The 25,645-nt window shown below is 40.7% G+C and overlaps 1 protein-coding gene across 10 annotated transcripts in view; it reads right to left on the reverse strand.

The window, feature by feature from the left end:
- Positions 1-25,645, reverse strand: part of LOC145932610 (protein trachealess-like) — an 83,216-nt gene that overhangs the window by 36,579 nt on the left and 20,992 nt on the right. For 6 of the 10 annotated variants that reach the window (XM_083031691.1, XM_083031679.1, XM_083031682.1 and 3 more), the window contains exons 3-4: positions 14,724-14,771; positions 9,440-9,469 (exon numbers count right to left, since the gene is read on the reverse strand). The exons of 1 other annotated variant lie outside the window; for it this stretch is intronic. In XM_083031691.1, coding sequence (XP_082887817.1) covers positions 9,440-9,469; positions 14,724-14,771 — 78 coding nt within the window. The remainder of the gene's footprint in view (positions 1-9,439; positions 9,470-14,723; positions 14,772-25,645) is intronic. 3 more of the 10 variants (XM_083031680.1, XM_083031694.1, XM_083031683.1) reach the window with 2 other exon arrangements.

Genomic DNA, 25,645 nt, shown 5'->3' on the forward strand with positions numbered 1-25,645 from the left:
TGCTCAACGCACGGATTTGCGCGAGAGCGTTACTTTCGTAAGCTCGGGCGCGCAACTTTGTTGCACAAAAATATACTTTCTCGAAACTCTCTCTCTCTCTCTCGCGCGCGCGTGCTTTGCTTTACGCAGAGAGTAACCCCGAACGAATAGTTATTCGTCGTGATAAATTTATTGTTCCACGTTAGTTAGACATCTCGAAAATATCGCCATTTAAACGCGCGTAAGCCGAAGGTCGATGAAGCTTAAGAGCGGGTTAGTACACGTCATCTCGTACGTCAAGAGCAGCTGATCAGCGGTTTGTATTTCGCTCGCACCTTTGCCGATGTCGGTACGATCGAGTGAAAGGAGAGACGGAACAGAGAGAAACGCGCGGGTTAAATTAATTACAAGGGGGCAAGGGGGAAGCAGACGAGCAAAACGCGATCATAAACAAGTGGGATGACCGGCCGATCATTAGGCTCCGATAATCTTGATAATAACGCGCGATGCACGTGCACGCGCTTTTGACGAGCTCTCTCTCTCTCTCTTTCTCTTGAAAATCCATAGATTGCCCCCTTTTCAAACGTGATCGTTCATACAAGTACGCGGTACTGAGTTAGTGCGCGACCTGGGTCTCTAAGAAATCGATACCTTGCAAATTAATAATGTTGAAAATATTTGAAGCTATTTCCAGCTTATAAGCTCGTCCAGTCGAGCCGGTGAGTCTTGTTGCAAGTCCGAGTGATATCAATCCTCTTCCTAGACTAGGAGAAAATTCGGCAGATAGGACGCGGATAAGAACCGGGGATCCGGTTTGTTTGTGACGAAACGCAGCTCTTAACGACCCGGAGGTAACATACGGAGGTAACTCGAGACGACGGCGGATGATATCGTCTCTGACATCTATGTCAGCGAGTCAAGAACAACAGCTCGTTCGGGGCTCCTTTCGTGTACCGGGTGACGAAACAAGATCTCGTCGTGTTACGCCGAAATTTAACAATCGTTTCATTGCCGAATACGTTATGATCCCATTTGAAAAAATGCATCTCCACGTTCAGGCCTTTGATGATATTACAGTCTTTTTACGACGCAACCGTATCCCTTTAAGACTCGCAATCGTCCTCGCGAAAGATTAATGTCCGTTTGTGCGGATAATACGTGTACGGCGTGAATATATTGAAAATTTTGTTGTAAGACACGGATCCAAAGAAGACGTACTAAAGTAATATGACGTGCAGCGATATGGGGAGTCGGTACATGTTATACGTAATAAAAGAATAAACTCGTTGGTATATATAGGATCATAAAGTTGCGGGTGGCTTATGTAGTTTCTCACCCTCCGCTGAAACTTGGCGAATACGCAATATCGTTTCTATTTTTAGTGTCAGGTTCGTTTCGTATTTCTAATGTAAGAATAGAGAATATTTTGCAAAGTTTTTGGACTCGTTTGAAAAATTAAGCTCGGAGAGACAGCTGAACAAAGTAGGCACTATATAGTTTTCTTTTTTTCTAGTCGCTAATTTGTTACAAAATGTTTTAATTATTTTTTAAACGACCAAACGAGAAAGTAGCCACCGCGTACGAGTAAAATTTTAATTACATTCCGTAAAGAAAAAAAAAAGGATGCCTTTTATGTGCAAACTCGGCTCGACTTGCTGCGCGCAAGAAGGGGGAACGCGCGCGCGAGGAGGTTCCCTCAGGGAGAAATAAAACGCACAAAATATGAGTGTGACAAAGGAACGAAGAAAAGAAACGATAAAAAGGTGAATCTACCGGCGGTAATACTCGCTTTATTCGAATACTCGAGAGAAAGAGAGAGAGAGAGAGAGAGACCTCGGACTGGCAATTTCGAAAAGAGAGAGACAAAAAAAGGGTGCTCTCGTCGCGGTCGAGCATCTCGCTCGGTCTCGTGAGCCAGGCGTCCAGTTCGAGAACCGCGAACGGAGAGACCAGCCACCAGCCGGTCTCTCTCCGACACCGGCTGTCCGTCATCGTTTCTCGGAAACGCGGGAGAAGTATCTGTTCGTACCTTGAAAAATCTGCTGCGAGGACGACAACGAGGCGAAACCCGTTGCGCCTTTGTAGCTACCGTTTTCCGAGAATACTTTTAGTTACTTTTAGCTTCACTTTTGCGCGCGCGGAGACGTCATCGCCGACTGGTCCATCCGTTTTCCGCGAGATTATTTCTCTCGGAGTGACGAAACGCGAAGGCGATTACTCTCTCTCGATCTGATTTTCCGCGAAAGGCAGGCAAATCGCGGCGCATCGGTGAGACCGTAGATTCTTCGATCGTGTAAAGACAGAGTTCGACCTCCGCCGCTAAATCAACACCGGCCGGTTGATCCGACTTGTCGGAGCGTAGCCGATCAATTATTTGCTCCGAGATTTATGAGTTTGCGCGAAGCCGACAGCGCGGGCTTCTTCTTCGGTACGGCTCGGTCTGTGCCGGGATGATCGGACTTGACTTTCCTTCGTCCCGTCAGATCGGCCGTCTGCGTCGAGTTCATTTATCTCGAACGGCGCGTCCAAGAATCACTTTTCGCATTATTAATTACACGTTCCCGTACAATTTCTCAATAACTCACGTACGTAATTACCTATTCCGAGTGTCAGCCGCGTTACCCTCCTGACCTTTCACTCGCGCGCACGCGGTGAGCAAGGATCGTCTTGATACATCACACAAGGTTTTCTCAGGCCTCGACAGTCGAAGAAAAAAAATTGTATTTACGGTGGAAAAAATAGAATAGTCAATTTATAATCATGCAGTTAAATTATATAAAATATTTTTTTATATAATCTAACTAAAAAAAAAAAAATCACGAAATTTTTTGCGCGAGAGAACAACCAAATATCAACTTGGAATATGTGCGCCAAGATCCAAGGCAAAAGCGGGAACCGAGGCTCGAATTACGAGGAAGGAAGTTTTTATAGTGTTTTTATGTCGTATATGCCAAGTTTCGGGGTATCTAAGAGAAGAATGTATGCATAAAAGAGAATGTACTCCCTTTACTTTCGTCCTCTATCCGCGACTTAAACAAATTAAATCGTGCGCCTACGTGTTGCTTTACGAGCATCTTCGTATATGTATAATACAGGTCGTATGAATCTTTGATATACTAATATTGCCTAAACTTTGAAAGGAGTTAGATATACATATTATCGCGAATATTTTGATGTGCCGGGTATCCGACCAACTCTCTGTCGAGCTGCGCAAACATCTTGTACTTTAGTAATTATGACACGATTCCGCTGCTCTCGGCGTAAGGATCATTTGGGTTCCGAAATGGGATCCGAGAAAGGGGGAAGGAAGAAAGGGGAAGGATCTGGTATCCCGGTGCGCAGGACGAGACCTTCGGGGCCGTAGTTTTAGGGGCGAGCCCGGTCACTTATTGCTCCCCGAGTGGCCGCAAAACGAAGTTTGATCAAATTCTACTGCGCCGGCATAAAACTGACCAACCGGCCGGTGGGCTATGTACGGTATGGTGTTGGATGTTATGGACTCGATAAATGATTCATCCACGTCTTACGGATACGATACTTCGCGCGATACATACACACACCGAAATGCACCGATCTCCGCAAAGTGCGCTCGTCCGCAAAGCTGAATAACGCGTTAGCGAGAGAGAGGAGGAAAATGATCCTCGTAAGTGACACCGTAGCGGCTCTTTTACGACCGCGTATACGTCTTAAGTTAAGTCGGAGAGCTCCGGCCGAAGATAATAATGCGAATGCTCTCGTAATACGATGATGGTATAGCGCGATGCTGCCAGCAAAAGTCTCCCGCACATTTATTCGAATTCGCTTTCAAATTGGACGGCGCACCAGGACCTGAAGTACTACTCTTGGTTCAGTTTGTATCGCGGGTCCAGGCGGCGACCTCGCCTGATGTTCTTTTCAATAAAGCCAAACATCCATCAGACTTTGATGTGCGCGACTGGCTTCTGGCCCGTCCATTATTCGCGGACAATCTTGCAGAAACAATTCCGCAAGATGTCCGGAATGCGACAACCTCCGTGGCCATTGGGATCCCGGGATTACCGAACTGACCATCTCCTTTGCATAATGACGCGCGCGACCCTTCACCCCCAACAGCCCCCTAGCCGAGCCTCGTTCGTTCGCTCACCCCGAAAACAGCGCATCCCCCTCTCGCACAGACACATATTGTATACACACACGACACCATCATCGACCACCGACGTTTCAAGAAGTGCAATAACAATAATATCTATATATGATGACTGACCGGCAGCTCGATATTTTCCGTCCGCGCGTCGCACGTGAATTTCATACATAAGAATGTCTGCTCAACTTACGCGGATCAACATTCAATTGTATCGAAATTACAGGGGGCGAGGTTCTTCTCTCTTTCCGCGCTTTCTAAATCCAAACTGAATTTGATACGAGCTTCGGGATATCTTCGGCGCGATTCGACCGCAAGTTTAACCTAGAAGTTTTTGCCAGTTGACGATCGCGATGAAATGAAAATATATCTAGACAAAATAATATATGTATATATCGCGTCCTCTATCGATATCTCTCGTCTTAGGTTCTTCTTCGAAACGACGAAAATGTAAATGACGAATTATGCTCGGTTAGTTGACGTCCTTCGAAAATTATAGGCAGCGCCGCAACTTTACGCGATCTGTTATATTCTTTCCCCTAATTTAAATGTCAAAGAAACTTGTTTGATTATTTGCTATGCAAATGGAATTGTTTAAGATGAGACTGACTTAAACCGATGCGGTGGGATCGAGGGGTTAACGGCAAGGAAGCTCGAATAATTCGGACGCGATAATTGGATCAAGAAGTCGGATCGAGGAGCGATCCTCTCTCTCTCCTATGATATTCCACGGGGAACACCGACTCCGCTTTAATTATGCTTCTCGAATTTAGATCGCGCGCCTCTGATAATGACGCGAGCCGCGACACGATATAATCCTGCTGTCTTGTAATTATTTAACTTTTTGCTTATCCTGCAAACGCTTTTGTTTAATCCGTGTGTAAAAAGATATGAGAAGAATCTTATATTTTTTATTTTTTAAAAATATTAATTAAAAAATTAATTTGACGCTCTCACACTCTCTCTTTGGGATATATATGTACATCGATAAATATTATACAATTGTGTGATATCGATCGTTTACGTTCTCTCGCTTTATCTGCGTTGTTGAGAAACTCCGTTTGTCGCCAAGAAGAACTTCTCGAGGGTAGGTATAGATAGATACGGGCGACAGTCACCCTTTCGACCGCTTTCTCGACTACCGTCATTTCTCTCACTCGAGAGCACTCGGCGCAATCTGCCGCGCGGAATTTGCATACATAAGCTATTAAGCAGCTCTTTTCATTTCCTCCCGTTTATGACAGTTTAGTTAGAATAATGTTTTACAAGATTGCCGCGCGAACAACGCGCGTTTCTCATAATGACATCTCTCTGCCTGATTAATAATACTCGCCCGACGTCGCAACGTGTCGTTCAACATTTTTGCGCGAATCAAAATTAGCCGCGTTAATTACTACATGCTTTTATACTTAAAATCTTAAATCTCACGGATTTTCTTTTTTGGCTCGCGTAGAACATATATATAAATTGGAATCCTCGAGCAGGCATCGCGGTGATGCAAGATATACGAATTCGCGTTTAAGATCCTGATATTTACTGATATTTTCAATAATTCAGTGACGTAACACTGTATTTTATAATTTACGATCCATTGCTTATGAATAACTGTTCCTCCCGTAGCGCATGTGTATCCCGACCCTAAGTAAGATTTATATCACCGTCGCTCTTGTACCGTGCTACACGTGTCTTTCTTTTTTTTTCTTCGCAAGAGAAACAAAAAGCGATAACTTTATAACGCCCTATCTCTGATTTCACTTCGATTCTCGTAAACACATTCACAAAGTTTTCGATCAGCCATCGTCCGAGTATTAAAAGCTTTTAACGCAATCAATAATTAATATGTTATATTAATAACGATCAACCAAACGATTAATTGTGAAATCTGTAATGTGTATGTTTTACCGTTTCTGATATAAAAAAGAGATATAAATATCGTAAACAAGCGATGATTTGTACACGCAGATCATTACGAATTAAAGAATCTTTTTCTCTTTATTGCAACATTTTTAATTACCGTGAAACGACCGGAAATTTGTTTCCCTCCCCTTATAAGACTATCACGTGCACATCGGCCGATTCTTTCCCTTTTATGAGCTGCGAGAAAACGCAGGGTGCTAATTAAACGAAACGTTTGGAATGCCTGCGAGCGCATTGGATCGGATAAAAGGGGGATGTTTTCGCCCGAGCACCTTTCTAGACTTTTTTTTTTTTTTTTTATCGAAATCGCATTCTTTTAACCAAGAAAAGACGAGGGACAAAATATCTTTCCCGCGTATCTTTTGACGGATAAATACAGAGCAAAAATGCAGTCTCTCTCTCATTTTTTTCTCTCTTTCTATTGCAGTCTGTTCGAGCGGCATCCACACGATCTCATTCTCGCGTCTTAAACACGTAATTTAAGCGGCGCGCGAGTTCTCTCTCCTCTTGTCGCACTATTCAAAAGCTCGAGAAAGCATTTCCATATATTTACAATTCTATAGTGCACTTTTATACTGCCAAGACCCGAGAGTATCTGCTATCATACTGACTATAATTACAGGCAGTTCTGCGCAGTTGTCTTATTGTCGAGTGGCAAAAAAAATTATATTTTTTCCATCTGTTTAATATTAGAAGGAAAGAGTAGCATAAAGGAGATGCGTTCTTCCTACTTCATTTTTTTATTCTCGCATTTGACATTCTTATAGTTTGACAGTAATGGCAGATATACAAACTAACGTGACATTCGTAATAATAAATCTGATGATAAAAAATCACTAAAAAGAGATATAACGTCGTTGTCCTTATGCGCGATGCTCGAACTGTTTTCGGGGAGTGCTTTCCAATTAAAACGACCTAATATATGCATCGAGTTTGTATCTTGTGGTAAAAGGCGCGGGAGAGAAACGTTGTAAGGAGAGACGCGATGGCCGAGGGTTTGATTTAAGATGAGACGTCAAATGTTACCACTTCGAAGGGCGGAAGGGATAATTCTCGGTGTCAATTCTCAGAGCAATCTGCCGATGCAGATTAGGGATGCCGCCGGTCTTAGTTGATCCCGTATATAAGATCCTGTCTCGCCACCTCCCTTCCGCACGTCGGAATTAATTGGGGTGAATTGTCCTGCCGCGCCCATTAATGTCACGAGTTTAATCCAGAGGTAAGAATCTTAGCAACGAATTTGACTCTCCAATCTCCGTGATCTTTATTTTTCTCGGTCGATCGTGTCGAAATCATCTCCCTTGTATAATATTGAACGATAAAGATACATTTCCTCCTTTCTATACGCAAATTTCTCGCAACCCCTTGAAAATAATAGGAAAACAATGCGCGGAATGTGCACGTGTCTATAAACGCCACACAAACGTGTATCTATGAAAATGAGGTACAAACTCGAAGGTCAATATCTGTCGACTCTTCATCGCAACCTATCGCCTTTTCCTTCTCCGTAACACCAAATTGGTCCGATGTCCCTATAGCCGTTTCACCCCCCAATCGTTTCGCCAATTTTTTCATTAGATATTTCCCGAAAAAAGATCTCCATAATGAGATTATTATCTCGTCGTTGCGATAACATGAATGATTTCATTTTTCGATACCGATCGATTTCGCGATACAGATATACACGAACATTTAACTGTTATTATTATCATTAGCTGCAAGAATTGCGAAATTCAACGTACGCGTCAGCAAACAACAGCTATTTGGCATGAGATTTGGGAGATGGAAGAGGAGAAAGGGTGGGGATGAGAGGGGGAAGGGGGCGCAAAAGAGAAGGAGCGAGGTTTTTTGTGGGGTGCGAGAGCCGTTATGGTCAGGATTACCGCGGCAGAACTTGGGGTTCACTCCCTTTGACCGACACACTTAGAACAACAATAACTCACTAATCCACGCGGGCCTGCACTGCGAGAGAGCGCCGATGAAAAATGTAAAAAATCCGGAAAACCACTGCTCCGTGACAGTTCAATACATTTTAAATGCGTTCCGGCGCATTTGCGGGATACGATAAGCGGGATCTCCGGGGCCACGCGAACGTCCCCTCCCCCCAATATGTCGGTTATTTATCGTCAGATTTATGGAATAAATGAGTAGGAGAGCCCACACACTTGTCGGGCGGCAATCCTCAAAATATAGTGCTCTCTTTCGTTTCTATTATTAAAATTTCGCCGCGCGTCGTGATGGAATCGCAAATTTTCCCGAAGAAGCCGTTGCGAAGGAATCGAAGGAATCAAAAATGTGTAAATTGTGTCGCTGATGAAGAGAAACTAATATATAAATCACTCGGAAAAAAAAAAGGAAAACCAATAACGCGCTTCACGAGGAGGCGCAAAGAATCGGACGAGAAAAAAATGCTCAAACGGGATAGATCGATGCGCCGAACGTTGATGAGAAAAGAAAAAAAAAAGAGAGAAGGGGAGAGAGAGAGGGTTGGCGGAATGCCTTTATACGCCGCATCTCTATGGGATTCTTTCACGACACGGCGATTTAAAACGCCTTTTAAGACGGTCGTAGGGCGTCGGTGGAATTGTGCCGAGCTGAATCGAGCACTGAACTCTATATATATCGCTCGTATACCCTCCCGACGTTCCATAAGTTGCATTCCTATTTTCTGTCGTAATAAGGAGGAAGCTCGCCGTGCCAATAAAACGCGATCGACCGTGTCGATTCGCGATGATTAAAAGAAGCGATATGTAAAATCAAACTTATCGATGCGACAAGAAAAAAAGAAAGAACGAACAAAGTTTGGGCGCGCGATGAGTCCTCCTCGGATCTTGAAGAGACGATTCTCGACCCGCCTTTCAGCTGCGCGATAAACGCTTCAAGTATAAAGGCTCGACGTAAGACGAGAACGAGACACTCGGCAATCATACGGAAAACAAAAGCACACGGTCGGGGCCGGTGTTGCATTGTAATGCAACGAGACGTTAGAGAGAGAGGGAGGGAGAGCGCCCGAAACTGCTGCTTTGCAATTCGGCGCCGCGCTCGCGTATAGCTTTTACATAATCGCGTTTCGTCACCGAATAACATTTATTCAATAATTTGCCCGCCACGGGAAAGTGTCGTTATTATAGGGCGCATACGCGCGCTAATCACACGTATGTATTATGTATAACTGTGAAAGAATCGCGATTGGATGCTTATATATGTTTCACGTTTTCAAGCAAGCAGAGCTCCGTCTCGAGAGCTTCAAGTGTATGCGCAAGAATCCTTGCACACTTATTATTATTGGACTATTTACTCTCGCCGACCACTCTGTCTCGTCGGATTCTTTCGCGTAAGAAAAGTAATGAGATAAACGTAGTAAAAGAAAGATAGAAATAGAAAAGCGACATGCATTTTGTGAGTAAAGAATTGATAGCGTACCTTTCGAAAGCGTAGTGCCTCTCCTCAAATCTGTAACACATAAACAAGCTTCATCACTATATCGTAGAGCTACGCGGATGAGGAGAGGTCAATGGTTCCCGAACTCGTTGCATAAACTAGTTTCGACAAGCTCATCGGACGAGGGAAAGGGAGAAGAAGGTGGAGAAGAGGAGGACGACGAAGGCAGGACCGCGAAGATCATTTCAGACGGTAGACGGGCGATTCTTTTTTTTTTGGCGCACACGTAGGTAGTTATACCTATAAGTAGATATAATCATCACCATTGTAGGAGAGATAGGCAGACAGGGTAAGGCTAATTTCCAAGACCCCGTATTATATAGTCCCCCGAATCAACTTTTCCATAGTATAATAAGCTATTTTATATGACGTGCGCGCTCGCAATTATATTGAGATTAGATAAGACAACGCGCGCTTTTAGTTTACAAGCGAGGTCGAAAATGTATCGTCCAAGTGGAACCCAGATTCGCCCTCTTTTCCGTTTCCGTCCCGAGAATATTATATTTGAAGCGGACTTTTTGTGCGCGCGAAACGAAATTCCGGAATACAGGTAGATACAACTCCTCGCCGCATTTGCAGAGTATATATATTCACGATACTATTTACTTCCAAGTGAAGAGTTTCTTCCGACATTAAAGATCGAGGAGTTGCCTTTGCTAGCGTTTTTCCGATGCCCCGTTTCGACGAAGCGACTACGCGGTCCGGAATGCGGAGCGCGGTGCGATAAAAAGCGAATCAAATATCTACCATTGGACCGAACCATTCGACTAATGAAAATACCTATTGTTACTCCCCAGGTTTTGCGCGGAGAAATTTTTCGCCGCAGCATTTGGATGTCGCGCGGCATTTCGTTCCGTTCTCGTTACGCGAAAAAGACGCGAACAATCGATTTCGGTGAATAGTCATCAAAATAGCTTCATGAGATAATATACTATGTGTGTGTGTGTGTGTGTGTGTGTGTGTGTGTGTGTGTTTATTGTATAAGAGAATCTTGGTTAATTTCATGATACTAACAATAAGATTATTTTTTTCATAAATTTTGAATTAAATTAAAATAAATACGGATGAGCTTTGCAAGTATCTTCTACTAAATCAACACTTTAGAGGCTTATTTAAAAGTATTACAAAATCATCCGAATATCCCTTTATGTATATATGTATATATAATAAAAAATTAAAAATATAGCTATAAATCGCTCAGCATCGACGAATAAAAAAATCCAGAAAGTATAGCAACAAAACTCGCACGTGTAAACTTCTGACAAGTTCGGAAATCTGTTACCTCGCTTCGACAGCTTTTCCCTCCTCGCGGTTAGAGAGGGCATCCAGCAGGTCATCCTGCTGGATGCCGCGTTCGCAAGCTGGATCGAGAGAGACTAAGTGAATCGGACAGTGACGAAGCAAAAGAGAAAGAGAGAGAGACGACGCGACGGTGCGAGACGATGAAAAACAATCGAAATCGAGCAAACGTGAGCGTTGGTTCGAAATCCGCGCCGCGTCGCGGCGTCGCAAGTTCCTGATTCGCATTCAAGTTAGCCTCACGTCCCGCCGGTGCACGTGATCCAGCTGCTCGGGAGGAATCCCACGTATCCGTGACGTCGCTCCATCTCCACGACCGCGAGCAACCCGCATGCGAATACGCGAGTACCTCCTGTGTCTAGTCGCCGCCGCCGCCGCCCGCTGACTTATTAGGGATTCCGCGCGGGCCGCGCGCAGAAATTTCGACGCTGCGGCACAGGCGCCACGTGTACGTCGCCGGACGCACGTTCTTCTAATTTGCGATACGTCTTCGGACTGCTTAAAACTCGACCAACCTGTTTCTGTTCCCGATCCGCCGCGCCGCGCCGGTCGATCGTGGTCCCATCCCCTTCTTCGTCGAACCGGAAGAATATCCCCGAGAGGGATCGTTCCGGATTACGCGCGCGCGTGCATTCGCATGCTTACGTTTACGCTTCCTTATAATTATAATGTCGCATCTGTCATTTCTCGACCGCATGAATGCGCGGATAAAAATACACGCTTTTCTCTAGGAGAGAACTTGTCTTTGACTATCAATTCGGAATAGTCTTCGGCAACTTTTTAACGTACGACGTGATAATTCACTATGATAGATATGACATCCGCACATCCGCGAGGATCTTTCTTTGTATCGGCCGAATAGGGAGAAAAGGATTTGCGAGAAAGAGTAGCCATCCTCTTTCTCTGCGGCTATACTTATGACTCTCCCGGGTGTATCTCTCCTCTAAATCTTGCTCCTCTGTGCACCGTATTCGTGTATAAGAGATACGCGTGTGTTTACATTCTCGAAATAAATCATCAGAACCTACCAAGTCCGATGCGCGAAAATACGCGAGAGATTTATATTCAAAAATTCAATATAATCGATAACATAGCGTACTCGATTAATGGAAAAGAGCGTGAAAGTTGACGCGATTGCCTCGAGATTTGTACCTTGTAAGTGAAATTAGCGCACACAAGAAGTAAAAAATATAAATAGCGGAGAATAACTTTCACATCGGAGAACGAGATAATAGTTCCTCCTCGGTGGCGAAATAAGAGCGGCAGATTCCGGCTGTTAATGCCGTATCGAGGGAACATAGAAACGCGCATTGTCGGCGCGGTTTCGTAAGACGGGAGAAAATCGTGCGACAATGCGACCCCTCTCTCTTTCTCTCTCTCTTTCTCTCGGAAAAGAGAAGAGCAGAGAAAGAAAAATTTCTCCTCGCGCGAGCGAACGAACGAACGAACGAACGGGAAAATGCAGCTCGTTGTTTCGCTCTTTCCTCTTTTGAATTTTATTTATCGGTCGACGTGAATATTCAGGCTCCCTCCATAGAGCAGGACAAAACTCCGTTCCGTTCCGGCCCGCGGTTTGTACGGAGAAGAGAAATACGGACGTAGAGAGGAGAGTGTCACTTATAAGAAACGCGAGAGCGATATTGTTGGACGGCGTCGTCGGCGCGAGTACAATACGTCCGAGAAACGCGGCGGAATGCATTAATATTAATGGTGGTACAGAAGGAGTCTCTTCTCTCTCTCCTCTCTCTGTGATGGTAACGCGACAGGCTCGACCGCTCATCGAACTCTTCCCGAAAGACGAAATCGCACAAACGCGTCTGCAAAAGTTGATACTCTGTACAGATTCGTATTAAAAGTGGTTTAAGGAAAAAAGAGCGCATAAGCTGTAGAGTCCGATTGATAAAGTTCGAGACACAGAATTCTATTTCTAATTTTATATGATGCATTTGTTAACGTACACAGAGAATTTTCTCTTAGAATTTATCCTGAAAATCATGGTAATCGTGGGACAATATGGTATGGAAAGAATTTTATGAGAATTTCTCCGAATTTCTACTATGCAGTTTAGTAAAATTACTCAAACATGTTTTATGTTTTATATTTTATTGTAATAGATTTTATTTTTATTGTGACAAATATTAATCAAAAAAATTCTCATGAAATTCTTTCCATACCATATTGTCCCACGATTACCATGATTTTCAGGGTAAATTCTAAGAGAAAATTCTTTCTGTATACGTGTATATTTTTTCACCTCTTTTCAAATGTGTATTTTTTATATTACACGATACGTAACACAAATAATAAATAGGATTTTGTGCGTAAATTATAAGTCATCCAAAGTGGCTTAATAACACAAAAAAATGGCTAAATTTTAGGGGTGCAATTTAATTACTATGCGTAAATTTGAGATATAATATATAATGACACTTGCCAGCTAATATTCTTTTACTATGAATATATAGAGAATTGCAGAAATTTAATGTAATATCGATCGCCGCGCATGAATTATAATCTTTGCTCTCGCGGAAATTTCGCGGATGCGATGCTGCACGGTGGCTCGAGAGAATGCATCTCGACTTTGTGAGACGTTGTCGCCTGGAGCATCGGTTATTTCGAGTGACGATGCACCTCGTAACGCCCACCGTCCTTTATCATCGCGCATTCGTCTCGGCGATGATTCGTTCTTTTATTATCTTACACCTCCTTATAACGCGTATACGCGAAAAAGAAACTACGTTTTATTTACATTTTTAACTCTTCTACTAAAAGAAGAAGAAAAAGTTACAGAGAAAGAGAGCTCGCGCGCGCGTGGATGCTCGGCGAAATTCAGTTGAAAAAATTTTTATGCTAAAATTCTGACGTTTATCTCGAAAGCGGCATCTCTATAAACCCGGTTAAAGACTTTGATGGCCTTGCAGTTTATACTTCCAAGGTATATCACAAGATAGAGAGCAAGATACGAAATGGCAGATTCTTCACGCGACACATAGATGGGTGGGTGGTGTATGTGTATATGTGTGAGTCATGGTTATACATATTAAATACGTCGGATCGTCGGTCTAAAACAAAACCGCGGCGTTGATTATATCTCGTCGCCACTTATCTCGATGATGCGTCGTACAGCTTTATTCTTCCTCGCTGTTACAGTCTTAAAACGGTACATTTCAATTTTTTTTCTCCTTTTTGTTTGCAAATATATCGGAAACAAACGGTTCGTTCTCTTTTGTTTAATAAACTCGAACTGTGCTTCGCGCGGATAAACAAGAGCGAACTACTGAAAACGCCTCGAAGAGGACTTGGAGAAAACTGTGCGGAGAGCTCGGGGGAAAAATAACGCAGGTCGTGGAATGGCTTAGGAGAGAGCCGATCCGAAGTTGGATGGGAGAAGGTCTCGAGGTTTCGTTGGTCGGTTGACCTCGTCGGGTAATAAGAATAAATGTGATTCTATTACGGGTTCAATTGTTACGGCGGCAGATAGGCCGCTCTCTCGATAGAGGACGAAGGGTAGATCGTAGTCGCGATAAGATTTAGCCGGGAAGGTTTTTACCTACGAAAATCGCTCCGCCACTTCGGACATTTCGGGGGTGTCGGGTATTAACGAAGCCTTACGAGCGCTTGTAACATCGTCAAAATGTAATCGTCCGATAATAATGATAATAATGCCGAAGGAATATCACGCAAAGCTCTTCTTTGCCGCGTTCTTTGCAATCTGCCTTTATATCGTGTGGGAGGCGTAGTGCCTTTAACGACCGCTAAATCAATCTGACATACATGTTGAGTAACGTAATTGTAAAAAAAATGCAAATACGCGGAATGTCTTCAACGTTAAGCCGAGTCGCAAATTTATTTCCGTCCCTCTGAGACATTATAAAAAAAAAAATAAAAAATTGAAAAAATGTACGGAATATGAAAAAAATTGCACGAATTCGTAAAAACGCGAATCGGGGACTAAGAGAGTACTCACCGTGCGTTGACGGAGGTAGAATTTCCGACGTCGTCCATGGACGGTTTCCTAGAATGAAACCACGAGTGAAATTCGTTACTATTCATCCGAAGCTGCATAAACGCGGGATGATTATACGTGGCGCATAGATTGGTCGATTGCCACATTTTGCGCGCACTAATGGAGATCTCTGAGACTTTTTCAAAATGTATTTAAAAAACTCTCTTTCGAATTTTTACTTATTCTTTCTTTCTGCTATGAGTCATCTTTCTCTTTCTGCATTTTCGTGATATACATTATGAATATTTTTAAATCTCTATATACGTCCATCACTTTCGTCCACATTCGTGTATTGTCAAAGTTTCTATAAGTAGACGAGACCCTCCTTTAAACACAACGCATCATCAGTTACACAAAAATTGCAAAGTTCACTGCGAAAGTTCTTTGAACGGTGATACTCAACGATCCGTGCAACAATCGTGATTATAAAAACGATTCTAAAAAGGGATTCTACGCCACGCAATTTGCAAAACAACTCCGAAATGAAGACGAGCACGACGAAGAAACGCCCGCGCGGCGGTCGGTCTTGAGAACGTGTGCGTAAGTGTCATCGGCGCGTGTTGACCTCGTGCTCGCTTCGAGGGTTCCACCCCCGTCAACCCCGAAACGTCATCCCCACCAGACGGTGCGATCTTCGCTGCGCGTGCCTTTCTCGCTAATGTAACGCTACGCATTTTGCAGGGAGGCGAATATATGTGGATTAACAGCCTTTTTTTCTTACTTATTGGGAAAAGAGTACTCTCTCTCTCTCACGAGCCAAATTATTTGCCGCGATTCGTGGGAAAGGAAATGGTAAAGTCTATTAGAGCAAAAGCAGGGCGAGCAGAAATCATATTTGTTCAATGATATTTGTTTGACTAATTATTTTAGACTCTCTAAAGATATTTAAGAGATTAAATACACATAGGGTGATATAATAATTATGTTATAATTGGAAAGATTGATTATGATATAATCGGAAAGATGATTCTTCGTAAAAAAATAAGTCGACAGTGTAGAATGAAATGTTTTCATAAGTCGCTTTGTTTTCGAGAAAACTGATTTTTTTGGAAATTAAATTAATAATATCAAATTCGTCTTGTAACAGGAGAAGCATCTCATCAGTAGTAAATCAAAAAGTACAACACTCGATTTAATCGAACAATTTATAATAACTTGAATTTGCTAAAGAAATTATGTATATAAAATATCAAGATTTAATTTTTTCAATGAAACGTTGCATCTCTTTCTATACGTATTATTTTGATTAAAAGAAAAATCAGGGTGAAAGACTCGCTTAAACAATCCAAATGACTTACAAAAAAAAAAAAAAAAACTATATAAAGAAGTCACTTTACTCGACAAATAAAAACCAATCATGCAAGATGCCATTATTAATTATTAAATACAATTATAGGTTCTTTTAACAAATGATCCAGCTTTCACGATAACTATAGTAAGTGTGAGATAATTAATAAGAACTAAATAAATTTACAGCGATATTTCTTCACGAAGAATATCACCCCGAATGTGTATCGAGCCCGCTCTATAAATACGATCTCTAGAGTAAATATATTTATACGTACAAAACGCACCCAATTTATAGGGCAGCTGAGACTTTACATCGTCAGACTGGAGCGAAACGCTCTGTCTTCATTTGACCGATTGTGAGATCCTGGAACCCCGCGACGCCAATAAAACGCCGTATCTCCGCGGTAGCTTGTGTATCTATTTTCACGCCGCAACCTTATCCCTCAGTCGACCCTAGCTAACGTTACGTCGAACAGTGGAGGGGATCATCGATTAAAGCCTAATGGGATTATACCCTTACGATGCTTTCTCCATTTTGCACGAACGGAAACAAACGTACGAGAGAGAGATTTCGTACATTTAATTTAAAAAGAAAAATTTTAATTTCAAACAATATATTCGTCTTGCTTCAAAATTACGATTATGATAGAACCGTATCAAATATTTTATTTTATTTATAATATATTAATAATATGAGGATGATATCTATATCAAAAATAATAAATCAAACAAGCTCCGATATATAAATACAAATTCAGGTATAAAAAGGGCTTGTAAGCCCTTGTCTATACTTATTTTGTCAAATAGAGGAATTTAAAAATAATTTTGTTGCACCTAATTCTGTGCCTGACTCTTACTATCCCTTTTTATATCTAAATTTGTATATAAATATACATATATGCATGTCATTAGCATTATTATGCGATGTATCATAGCGCTATTATTAATGTTAAATTAATTGGGGGAGTATTTATATACCTTATGATTCGCGATGTGAAAGGAGCGAAAACGAAGAAGGCGATTTTTGCCGCATCGGAGGTCAAGAGCGGATTCAGGCAGCGGGGAAGGATACGCTTCCGAGTTTTGCTTATCGATTCAAATCGCGTTCCCCGCGTATGAATGAACGAACGAACGAGTGAGCGAGTCGAGCCACCGGTTGAATGAGAGCCCCACGGGTGACCACAAAGTACATGCGTACGTAACGACGATCGTTCGTATCGTGTCAGAGAAGAGACTCCACGTTCTTTTTCTATTTCTTCTCTATCGCTCGGCTACCGCGGACTCGCTCACGGCATAATAAATAGGTTTCATTCAAATTAGATATCTTAATATCTCTATCTCTCGCCAGACCGTCATCACGATCGCGTATTCTTAAAAATCGTTGCAAAGAGAAAAAGAGAGAAAAAGAGAGAGAAAGAGAGAGAATCCTCGGATCTTCTGATCGCGAATTATCGGGAATTAACAACGTTGCTACTGGTGATGTAATTCGATGTGTCGGAGCTAGGTATGCGGCGCGACTAACGCGGGAGCGTTTTGTACCGTTGACGCTAAAAATGCGTGTCGAATCGACGGGAAGGATGGAAGTCCTGACTGGGCAACTTCGATCGAAGCAGATCCGTTTTCTACGATCTTAATAGGTATCGGATCTGCTCAAAGCATTCCGCGGCCTTAGCGCGGTATATACGCCACGGAGAGATGTATACCCTCGTCGATTCGTGTAAATCCCGCCGCGTGTTTTATCACGCGTTTGGTTTAGCCGCGGCATTAGAATCCACGGATCATCGCGCACGTCGCGCTGCTTTTTCGGTTCGCTGTCGCGATTCCAAAGTTCGCGCGCGCTATTAAACGATGTCTCGGATTTTTGTCAGGCTATCTGCCGCATTGTGCGGCAATTATACACGCTTTTTGTCGGCTCAACGTCGGGTGTAAAATGCGGTTTTCCGAAAATGGCAGTGGAACGAAGACTGGTCTTTTACGAGGCGGTACGCGAGATGGTATCGTTTAATTTGGCATAAAACATCGATCTCATCTAACTCTCCGAGAGTCCTGTCTCTCGTTCGCTACTTCATCTTTCTTTCCGTGTAACAAACTCCCTTCTCGTACCTCGTTAAAGTTCGGAGCGTTCTTGAAGCGGAAATTTAAAATTTGTTCGTACTCGTAAAATTATTTTCACGTATATGTATATGGTTAAAAATGTCTGGCGATCATTCTTACGTTTTATATATGTTTTCTATCAAAAGATGCAATCATTTTTATTTTATCATTTTACATACTTATTGTTAGATACTGCATAATTTAGAATCTCTCACAATAGAAAAAAATAGTTTACTAAGTCATGTGTCTAGTAAAACAGCACGTAAAATAATTAATATTAAAAAACAATTATTATACGCAATTTTACTATATTTATATAAAAAAAATTAATATAAAAATATTTTATTATGGACATTTTAAATAAAAAATTTGAAATATTTTACGAAATAATTCAAAATAGATTATTAGCGCAGAAGTAAATAAATTATTATAATTTTACAAGCATCTAATAATAATGTATAAATTTTATGTGTGTGTGTGTGTGTATGTGTGCTCACCTTGCAATTGTATGACCAATACCTCTCCTCCTTCAGCCTTCTTGGAGAAATGTCTCTTCAGCCTTCAATGTTTTTTTCATGACACTCACATAATCACTCGCAAAAACCGATTAATTACGATCAGTAGAATATAACTATCACCTGACATTTTATACGGCACTCCCGATGATTAATCACGCGCGACGCGCACTTATTACGCTGTGACGAGAGCGAAAAGTACGATTTAATCGACGTTCGAAAATCACGTGGCCAAATTTACACGCCACTCAGCGCGATAATCTATTTCTGTCTCTATCATATTATATATACTAGCATCTTTTAGTTTCGTTTTATTATTTTGCCAATAAATATACAAATTAAAAAGAAAAAAATTTAATATTCGGACTGCAGAATATACTCGTAGTTAGATTTACACAACAAAATTGTGGATCGAACAAATCTCACGAAATACACACTTTTGATAAGTTACAATAAATGGTAATGTAAGTTATAATGAATTTATGCTGCCAAGTAATATTATATGGATTAATACGACTATAATTAAACGTGACATTGAAATCGACTTGTATTGTCTTTACGACATTTTATTTAGTAAAATCGTAAATTGACTTCATTTTAATTATCGACTTCGTTTCGATATTGCGCGATACTTGGCGAATGGAGTTAATGGATAATTAAGACGCGATGGACCGACAGAAAAAAACACGATGGAATTTCAATACTGTAAGCATTTTCAACGCGTCAATCTCGCGAAGTAAATACTCAATATTACTTCAAATAGCCGTCATCATGATACTCTTATACGTGTCGTATCGCAGAAGATGAATAATTGTGAACAATTATGCAAGCTGATAATTGCTTATTGTAATATTTGGAAAGAACTATCGCGTATAGAAAAAAAGTTCGATAAAATATGAAGCGTTCCACACTACGACTTTATTGCTCGAGTGTCGGCACGCGAATGACAACAGAACCGAAGCACATAAACAATAGCGCGCTAGTCGACACCGAAGCCGAATACACGTCATTGACAATTCGTTGCCGAAATATTTTACATATACAGGGTGTCCGGTAATAGTCACGCCAACCGTCGTGTGCAGATTCCTGGGATCATTTGGAGACGATTTTTCCTCAGCAAAAATGTCGAGACACCAATAATTTTCGAGTTATAAGCGATTGAAAATAAAGGGTTTTTCGCAAACTAAGCCTTGTGGAAATAAAATAATAATAAATTCACATTCTTCAGTTAATTTTAAGTAGAGTTTACTTTAATAGAATTTAAGGCTTAGTTACAAAGATACATGATGGCAAAAATTGAAAACATGCAAAAAATAATGACCTCCCTCGACATTTTCGCTGAGGAAAAATCGTCTCCAAATGATCCCAGGAATCTGCACACGATGGTTGGCGTGACTATTACCGGACACCCTGTATGTATTATGACACAAGGCTTTGGAAACGGGCTACTCCTCTAATGTTATGTCATGTATATCTTACTAGCGTGCCCCAACTGTACCCGACCAATATGCAAATTATACCCTACTAGCGCGCTACATTCCACAGCCTCATCGTCATTATCACACAGTGAGACGCGAGAAGATAACGGTGTAGTCGCACTAATTAGCAATTATCAGCCCGCACGATTGATTATTTTAAAATACTTGTACACAGAGAGAATTTTCTCTTAGAATTTATCCTGAAAATCATGATAATCATGGGACAATATGGTATGGAAAGAATTTTATGAGAATTTCTCTGATTAATATTTATCACAATAAAAATAATATCTATTACAATAAAATATAAAATATGTTTGACTAATTTTACTATGCAGTCTAGTAAAATTAATCAAACATGTTTTATATGTATTTTATTGTGATAGATATTATTGTTTTTATTGTGATAAATATTAATCAGAGAAATTCTCATAAAATTCTTTCCATACCACATTGTCCCACGATTTTCAGGGTAAATTCTAAGAGAAAATTCTCTCAGTGTACAATTTAATATTACGCGTATGTATACAGTTGGAAAATGTGTTTTCTTGTTAAAAACGGTCCCCGTTAAAATTTTTGTGTTAAATATTTAACACATTCATGTGTTAATTTAACATATTGCTGTTATGTTAATTGGATTCAAATGTTAAATTATTAAAACAACTAAAAAAAGTGTAAAAATAACACAATGTATATCTATTTTTAATTTTACACAATAAATATGTTCCGTATTATTAGTGACAAGATTTATCTGTTAAAATTTACAGAAAAAAAATGTTAATTTTACTTTATAATATAAGTGGAGGTGATAAAATGTAAAATTAACAATTTTTTTAATTAATTTTTACATTAAAACTATGTTAATTTTACACAAAATTTATTTTAAGTTTATTTGAAGTTTGCATTTATTTTATGTTAAAATATTAACACAATATTCGTGTCACCATTTAACATATCCGTATTATGTTACATTAACATAAAAATTTCTGTGGACCGTTTGGGACAGGTGAATAGTGATATTTGTTAAATTTAACACAAATTTTTCAACTGTGTACAATATGTCATAAAACAAAATATTTTGGCAATACTTGAAGATAAATATATTTCATCCGATTATTTATCGTTCGACTTTTCGATCTAAATATAATTCGAATTGAAACGCGCACTGAAACAATTAAATTGCAATCGAATAAATAAAATAAGGATAAACTCCGTTACGCATTAATCGTCTAAAATATAATTAAATTGCATTTAAAATTTTTACGCGCGATTTACATGTAATTTATTCATTTAATTTTCGAGTCGAGATGTTACAATATTATGAATCGCAGAATCGATCTCAAGTAACACAAAATAGCGATATGAACACGTTTCGTTAATAATTTATTTAAGAAACAGAATATTCCGTGCGCACATTTTTTCGAAACGTTATTATTTTTTATAATTATTACGATTAACGATAGTCAACCCACCCAATTGACTAATTCTTACGATAAACGACACGTATCGCGGTGACGGCTATTTGATATGCAAATAATGAAAAGATATGATATATCAATTAATAATACGTGTCTATTTACGACTAATATATATCACGTCTGTATTAATAATAATAATAATAATATGTGTATTGTGCAATATGTTGTACGCAAAATGTATAAATTGGAAATGTATTATATTCGCTATATACAATTTCGATCGTGTATTTTCTGTTGGTTCATCGCGCTTTAATCGATCATTAATTCGATATGCTTAATATCGCGCGATATCAAAGCGAAACCAATGTCATTTTCGCGCTTTCCTATCATCAAAACAAAAATGTCGTAGATACAATTCAGATTTCAAGTTAACAGACATCGCGATGCGTTTAATTAAAAAATACGCAATCGTACTTCGCGAGATTTATTCGATCAAACTCGGTCATCTAATTATATTTTGGAATATTGCAGTTCGCGCGGATATTTGTTTTTAATTTTTATTTATGTATATATTTTTAACTTGTTATATATCATACGAAATATTAAAATTATCCTATTAACAATAGAGACAACATTATCGTGACAAACTGCGCGTGAATTTAGAGATAATTTTCCAGTGATTTCCCATATGATTTTCCAGTATTAAGTATATTTCGTACTTTTATCTCGTCGTAATAAAATGCACGTAATATGTATGTGTTAACGTCGGGAGTGTCGTGCAAAGTGTCGCGCGATAGTCATATTCTACTAATCGTAATTAATTCAGTTTTCGTGAGTGACTATATATGTATATGCCATAAGAAAGCAACGACTAAATAAGAAGGAGACTCGGAGAGGTGTCATGCAACGGCGGAGCAACCATAAGATAAATAAGACTTGTAATTATTTATTATATTAATTACTTGTAAAATTAAGTTTATCTCCGTAATGCTGACTTATTTTTAATTATCGTGTAAATGTAACGTATGTAAAATATTCCAGATCTTATATTAAAATATATAAAATATCTTAAGATATAATTCATATTTCTATGTAGATATATAAAATATTTCAATATTTTTATCATTACTTGGAATTCTTATATAAAAAATTGCAAAACTCCTTCAAAAAATAATCAGGAACTATAAAACTATAAAACTATTAAACAATTTAAATTTACTCACCTCACGGTTGCTCCTTTGTTGCCCGATGTCTCCCCGGGCCTCCTCCTCGTACAAGCTTCGAAACACTTGCACTCGCGTTATTTTTTTGCGTTCGCGACGCGCGGCGACGCCCGGGTTTTAGCTATCACAATCTTCGACGCGTTTCGGTAAAACGCGAGACTCGCGAGAGCTTATTCGCGCGCGAATAAAACCGAAGCTCCATTTATCGCGTCGCCGCTTTTTCCAAGACCCACTTTTCGCAGGGGCTTATCGAACGAAGATGATCAAGAGAGCGACTTCGCCGCGACGCACTCGAGTCGCCGAAGAACGCAAGCGAGACGAATATTGAGCGAGATTCACGATCGACGAGATCAATTCACGCGTGCGATCGCGATTACGATATTGGTACGCGCGACGCGATCGGATTTATACGATAATTAACCACCAAAGACGCTAATTAATACACTCGTCCTTTCGCGGACCGTTGATCACGAAGAATCGAAGAAGAGCACTGGAGGTAGAGCTAGACTGGCACTGCCAGGTTCGGAACGCGCAGCGACACGCGCGCCACGGCGTAGTGGTGGGGGTATGTAGAGATCGCGCGAGGGAGCTCGGCGAATCACATCGCGACTACATACCCCCACCCCCCACCACTACGAGTGGTGTGACTTCGTTGCGCGTTCCGAACCTGGCAGTGCCAGTCTAGTTCCAGTGCTGTTCTTGGGTTGTTCGTGCTTAACGGTCGCGCGCTTCTTGTCGGTCCGCGAAAGGACGAGTGTATTAATTAGCGTCTTTGGGGGTTAATTATCGTATAAATCCGATTGCGTCGCACGTACCAATATATCGTAATCGCGATCGCACGCGCGAGATTGATCTCGTCGGCCGTGAATCTCGCTCAATATTCGTCTCGCTTGCGTCCTTCGGCGACTTGAGTGCGTCGCGGCGAAGTCGTTCTCTTGATCATCTTTTCGATAAGCCCCTGCGAAAAGTGGGTCTTGGAAAAAGCGGCGACGCGAAAATGGAGCTTCGGTTTTATTCGAATAAGCTCTCGCGAGTCTCGCGTTTTACCGAAACGCGTCGAAGATTGTGATAGCTAAAACCCGGGCGTCGCCGCGCGTCGCGAACGAAAAAAAATAACGCGAGTGCAAGTGTTTCGAAACTTGTACGAGAAGGAGGCCCGGGGAGGCATCAGGCAACAAAAGAGCAAAGTGAGGTGAGGAAATTTAAATTGTTTAATAGTTACATAGTTGCTGATTATTTTTTGAAAGAGTTTTGCAATTTTTATAGAAATAAAAAACATACTTTCAATATCGAAGATATTTTAGAAATTTCTTCGATATTGAAGGTACGTTTTTTTATCTAAAATTGCAGAACTATTTCAAAAAATAATCAGGAACTATATAGCTATTTAAAAGAACCTTAAAACTCTGCTCAAAACTATTGGAACTCGATGTGTAAAAAAATGTAAAGTTGGCACCCCTATTTTTTGAAACTGATTTTCGTTATCGTAATGACCGGAATTATTTCTAAAAATTATCAAGAACTCTTCCTATGGTTCTAAATAACTCAGAACTCTTAACAGAACTATACATAGCATAACATAGGGGTGCCAACTTTACACACCTGTATACACAATGAACAATTTTTTTGTAGCTGTTTTATTTTGTACCAGAAAAATATAAAAATACTGGTATTTTTTAAGATTCCTCTCACGATAAAAAAAAGTGTCCATTTATTTAAAGTTTATGCTTGTTACCGTTATTTTACATACTTATATGTAATCATTTCTGCGGACCCGTTTAGGGAATTAAAAATTTTTGTTCCAAAAATGTTTCAAATGCCAATAAACTTTTTTCGTCATCATTTCGCGACTAGTTTTACGAAAATTACTTTACCATATTTTAATGTATTGCGTTGAATCTTTTCGGATTTTTATTCATAAAACGGAAACTATTTTCAAAATTTATGGAAGGCGTAAAAATTAGATAAAATTTTTGCAATCACAGATACATACTGATCTTTCTCCAAACGCGAGAAAATCTCAAGTCGACTCAAATAAGAAATGGTTTTTGCGTAAGTGGACGGTATCAAGTGTAACAAGACTATAGACGGCGATGTCTTCTGGTCGGTCAAGTTACTTGTTAAGGCGATGCAAAATACTTTTACTTTTTGTATGCTTTGGTGTTTATAATAGCGCTACGCTATCACAACCATCTAAATAAACGCAACTATATCGTCTATCGTGAATCTGGGAATTCAATAGAATTCGATACAATCGGTGAAACGAAGGGGAACCGTAAATTGATTCACCGAAATAGGTGATCGCGACATCCTCATTAACGCTGTCCTGATCGGGCGGGTCGATTAAAAAGAAAGAAAAATCAATCTCGTGTCAATGTCAAATGAATCTCGCAAGAAAGGTACAATTTGGTGCGCGTGTATCTGGATGTAGAAGACGTCGCCGGATGTCCCGGTCCGTCGACAGTGGCGAGATCAAATAGCTAGGGAGCGAAGAATAGCGGGCAGGAGCGGCAGTAGAGAAAGGTGGACGGGGGTCGGATACGGCGGAAAGGGGGGCAAGAGGGAGATCTCACGAGAAGGGACCAAGTAGGGGGCATGGAGGGCGACCGGTCGACCGGTCCTCCGGATAGACGGACGGAAAGACAGACAGGACTGGAGACCGCTCATTACGGGCGGCGCATGCGCGTGGAATGCGGCGGCTCTGGTCTCCTCGATACAATAAATATAGGATCGGCGGATCGGATCGGCGAACGGGCAATGTTGTGCGAGAGGAGGGAAGGGGAGAAGAAGAGAAGGAGAGCGAATCTCTCTCTCTCCGCGGCTGGAAGTAAGGGGGTAAAACCGATGAACGAAACCGGGAACCGC

This window comes from Prenolepis imparis, unplaced genomic scaffold, assembly GCF_030444845.1.
Source record: "Prenolepis imparis isolate NDT839.2.m4 unplaced genomic scaffold, iyPreImpa1.0 SCAF_2, whole genome shotgun sequence".
In the NCBI taxonomy this organism is placed as follows: domain Eukaryota; kingdom Metazoa; phylum Arthropoda; class Insecta; order Hymenoptera; family Formicidae; genus Prenolepis; species Prenolepis imparis.